Source organism: Berghia stephanieae, chromosome 4 (assembly GCF_034508935.2).
Source record: "Berghia stephanieae isolate SIO BIC M18660-M18661 chromosome 4, UCSD_Bste_1.3, whole genome shotgun sequence".
Classification (NCBI taxonomy): Eukaryota; Metazoa; Mollusca; class Gastropoda; order Nudibranchia; family Aeolidiidae; genus Berghia; species Berghia stephanieae.
Window position 1 is genome coordinate 84,384,353 of NC_088363.1, and position 5,000 is coordinate 84,389,352.

The 5,000-nt window shown below is 37.0% G+C and overlaps 2 protein-coding genes across 2 annotated transcripts in view; both read right to left on the reverse strand.

Annotated features, from left to right (window-relative positions):
- LOC144971423 (multifunctional protein ADE2-like) overlaps positions 1-5,000 on the reverse strand; it is a 41,071-nt gene that overhangs the window by 2,239 nt on the left and 33,832 nt on the right. The window lies entirely within an intron of this gene.
- Positions 354-5,000, reverse strand: part of LOC144971640 (multifunctional protein ADE2-like) — a 5,100-nt gene continuing 453 nt past the window's right edge. Inside the window, exons 2-6 of the mRNA XM_078912715.1 lie at positions 3,995-4,198; positions 3,277-3,455; positions 2,364-2,571; positions 937-1,106; positions 354-545 (exon numbers count right to left, since the gene is read on the reverse strand). Coding sequence (XP_078768841.1) covers positions 354-545; positions 937-1,106; positions 2,364-2,571; positions 3,277-3,455; positions 3,995-4,198 — 953 coding nt within the window. The remainder of the gene's footprint in view (positions 546-936; positions 1,107-2,363; positions 2,572-3,276; positions 3,456-3,994; positions 4,199-5,000) is intronic.

Consider the following 5,000-nt stretch of genomic DNA (forward strand, 5'->3'; position numbering starts at 1 on the left):
TACATGCATATCTGTATGCAAATCTTCGAATCATTACAAAAAGATTTATTGAAAAATAGGCATCATATGATAAAAAGGAATTTCAAATAGTTAAAAATCATTAATGATAGAGAGGTATAATCAGTCAAAATAAAATAGAGAGCTAGGAATGAAGAATATGCTGTATTGATTGGGCCACTGCTCATTGTCTCTCTTCCCCCCCCCCCCCCCCCCCCCCCCTACCAAGTTGACAGTCTTCCTTGAAAAACATTTTTTTAAAATGACCTATCCGACCAAAGGGTCAAACTTCCGACTTAGCCGGACATTAGCCACATAAACCTTTCTTAAACACTGATCATGCAAATACAACTAATCTAAGAAATGCTACCTTCATATTCAGCTAAGATGTCCAGAGCTTTCTCAGTTTGTTTGTGAGCAGATGAGATGCGTAGTTCACATGGTACACCAAGACCTCGGCAAGCTGTTCTGATCTTCTCACAATGTGCAAGGTCTGAAGGTGAACCCATAACAACCACAGCTCTACCTTTGGGTTTTGTGTTCAGTAGCTGAAATATGACAAAAATAAATTACCAATAATTTTTTCAACTTAATAAAGACTGACTTTAAGTTATGCATCAACTTTTTTTTTCTCTTCTGCCTGACATAAAAAGTGCTAATTCTTCATATCTGAGTTATACTTGCTTATACTTAAAAGTAAAATTTTAAGTACACCAAATCTATATATTTTTGGATAGATAAGATAAACTGTTAGTAGTTTCATTCTGTTATTGTTATTGTTATACATCCAGCAAGGATTTTCTAAAAATTAACATCAGAAATATCACTTTGCATTCCCCGAGACCTCATATTTATTAAGATCTGACCACCTTTCCTGCCAACTTTGTGTCAAAGTTCCACCGTTTTATGATCACAAAATAGCATGAAACAAATAATTACCGTTACTCTCTCCGCAACCCACTCAAAGTTACGTTTGACAGTGTCCAATGCCTCTGCAGTAACCTCCTGTAATTCCCTATACACCTGCTTGTCTTTCATAAGTCGCCTGTCACCAGCCGGCCACAAACGCCAAGAGTCACTGTCGATTATGTCGCCCAGAATAATCTCATCTGGAAATCAAAGGGGGGACATTAGGAATAAATGAAATTCATTTTCCGAATCAGAAAAAAAAAAATTAAAAAAAAAATATATATATATATATATATTTATCATGTGCAGAACTTCATTTTTAATTTACCCCCAAAATATTACTTAGGAACCTCAGTATAACAGTCATGGTAAGACCAGCCTAAAATCCCTGTTATTGCTGAATTTCAAGGGAAAAAACCCTAATGGCCAAAATCACCCCCCCCCCCCCCCCCTACCATCTTACTTCGAAACTGACCGTGTGTGTGTATATATATATATATGTGTGTGTGTGTGTGTGTGTGTGTGTGTCTTTTGTGCTGCATACTGTCTGCCTGCAGCAAGCCCCATGTCACACTGAAAATGATGTGTATAGCAGTAATTAGTCTACACACACACACACACACACACACACACACACACACACACACACACACACACACACAGAGTATTCACGAGCTCTCAGTTGCCTTTAGCTGTAGGCTTATCTGAGCTTGGGGGTCCAAATAGCTCAGTTGGTAGAGCACTCGCAGAACACGAAAATGGACCAAGAACGATCCCGGATGCAGTAGATATTTTCTGCCCCTCCTGTCCCAGCAGTGATTGGGTAGCTAGGTCTGTTAGATCTCAAAGGAAACTACTTTGCGATAGACTAGCATATTATCCAAAGGGTAGCAATCAATTTCTATTGTCTATAGAAATCGAGTTAATCTCCGGCTCCATGGGCCTAATGGCTCTGAAGGACTACTTACCTGACCTTTATGTGGGCTAATGCATTGTATTGAGATATGGAATGGGTTTCTGTGCCCCTATCAAAACTGATTAAGCTCTTAAAATGCACTGCTATAGCCATAAATTTTACATAACACAAAGAGGGAGAAAAAAAAAATGGGGATTTTACCAGCTATAACTGGGTCCCTGTTATATCTGGACCTATATACATGGGTTTTACCGTATTTAAATTCACTTACATGTCAAATCTTCCCGTTAAACTTGAGGGGTCCTGAAATCTTGGCAGAGCATTCACGCGTAAAAAGATCAGTATTAGTTGCAATCAAGTTTTTCTCTGACCTCCACAAAACAGTGATTGGGCAGTTATGTCTTACATTTAGCAGAAAGTTCTTTGCCACAGACTAGAATCTTATTTTGGAAATAGTGTGCAACTGTAATTGTATGTTCAATACAACAGAATACCATAAAGCCCACACAAGGGAGTTTGACCATCTAAAATATCCACTTACTTGTACCATCTTTTACTCCAAATTCAATTTTCATGTCAATCAAGCTGCAGTTCAGAGAAGCCCAAGCCCTCTCTAGGATCTCAAAAATGGTGACGGTCATCCTGCCCATGATTTCCAAGTCATTTCTATCAATGAGTTTTCCTCCAACAGTCACTTTGTTCTCCACACATTGTTCAAAAGACCACTGAGGGTCATGATTCTCATCATCCTGAAATGGATGAAAACCTTTATATCAAATTTCATATTTATAAAAAAACTAAATAGAGAATGGCAGTTATCTCTATCCAATAAAACTGCCTGCCTGAAGTTTCTACAAAGACACAAGATAATTAAGAATTAAATATTGAATGCCAGACAAGCTATCCGGCATTCATCAATGATTTCAGATTTTCTAATTTTATAAAAAAGTAGATCAATTTTTCTCGTATTTTCAAATAAAAATTATTACTATCATTTCAACAAATAGCATGATAGAAGAGTTATTACTTTTGCTGATTAATCAGGTTATAAGAGGGCACGAGGATTTAAGTAAGTACCCTTTGACAAAAAAAATTCTTCATACTTTGATTTCAAATACAACAAACAGTAAATACAAGTCAGACAGGAAAAAAAAAAGGCATATCAGTGGTAATTTACTTCAGTCAACTCGTCGCACACGCATATTGTTCTTTTTTCTCTGCATCGCTTTTGTGCACATTCTTCATGCCCATTGACTCGCCTCTTCAATATAAAGAAACAGTTCCATAAACGAAAATATGGTTTTACTCCGGGTAACCAAAATCTTGGTCTCCCTAACCAAATTGGTCAATTTTGGTTAGGGAGACCAAAATCTATACCTGCAATCTACTAAAAATGACAAACCGCAAAAATCTTAAGTTAGATATATATACAGCTACTTTACAAAATCAAATACCTTAAAGAAAGTTTCCAATTTGGGTGGGTTGAAGCGATAACCTTCTTTAACCCCAACGTTACGTCTAAGGAATGAGCCAGTTGCCACCCTGCGGGTCACCCATTCGATAGGAATCATATGACATTTGTGAGCAACGAACTTCGTGTCTCCCTCACGTTGGATGAAATGGGACTTTACACCTAAGATAATAAAAAAGAAAATTTAACAAACAATAAATTATTTCAATAGATCTTGAGTTCTCTAAAACTAAAGATATGCCATATTTTGAAAATCATACATAAAACTTCTATCAAGGGCAACACTTCAAGCTAATTTTCCACTTCTAAATATAGATAGTATGCAGATGACGTCACTCAGGCCTTTGTTATTGTTTTTGCCATCCGCGTTTGTGAGTTGTTCTCACTAAACTATATTAACCAGACTATAAAAGTTCATGGTTACACAGAGTTTGTGTGTTGGTCCGTTATACTTCCGGATGGCAATGTTGTGAACTCCTTGGCCAAGCGCATTCTATCTATACTGTCATCCCTGAAACAACAATGGAATTACACCATTTTTGTCTATTAACTTAAAGGAAGAATAATTTGGTTAGACAGCCACAGTTGTTAGCAAATTCAATAACACTTTAGTGTCACTGTTTAAACTACCAATGTTAAAGAATTTTTCTTTATTAAAAGGCAGGATAACTAAATTTAAAGATTAGGATAAATTAATTTACCTGCATCATTCAGAAGTTCAAAAATAGCAGTAGCTGTTGCCGTAGATATTTTGGCTTTGCCTGCCATGTCATTGGCCCGAGCTCCATCCCCAGCTGTGATGCGGTCCTTGGATTCAATCAAAACCAGTCCTGGGTGATCGGCCAGATCATATACAATTTTTGTTTTGCCTTCAATCACCTTTTCTCCGAGTTTCAGAGAGTATTCTATGCAGAAATATAAAAGTGAAGTTCAAATATGTTATTTTGTCAAAATACATTATTGTGGCTTAGTATTTCATTTGAAACCCCCCCCCCCCCCCCCCCTCCCCCAAAAAAAGTGAAGATCAACATAGGATGAAGACCTAGAAGGTAACACTAGATATCGCTTTCATTCTCAGAGAGTGACACATAACCCCTGTCTTTAACTTTAAGAATATCTTTAAAAAATTATTATTATACAATTTAAAGTTTATTTGTGCGGCTATGTGGTATTGCTTTCGGATCGGAAGGTCCAGGGTTCGAGCCTCGCGATCGGTGCATAGTTGAGTCCTTGGAGAAGGCTCTTTACTCACATTCTCTCACTGTACTCAGGTGTGAAATGAGTACCTGGCTGTTACAGCGTTGTCCGTGTCCGAAAAATTTAATATCGCCTAACAGGCGTCGTGTCCCGTCCTATATGTTAAATGTTACTGTTGACCAGGGACCCCTTGTAAAGCGCTTTGAGCACATCTAGTGGATATTGCTCTATATAAATTAAAGCTCAATTTTTTAATTATTTTTTTTATGTCTTTATTTGTGCGACACAACGCCAGCCTGTTTCATTTATTCCCAAGTTTGAACCAAACACAATGAGCTTGAACTTGGTTATTCATTGTTTAAAAGATGTAATGGAATGGAGAATAGTTTGCATGATACCTATTATTTCCATTATAACAATGAACCATTTATTTTTTCGGCTATCACAGACTTGCAAATATACGGGTCATAAATTAAGTTTATATATTGGATACTAAATACTGGTCCTTCT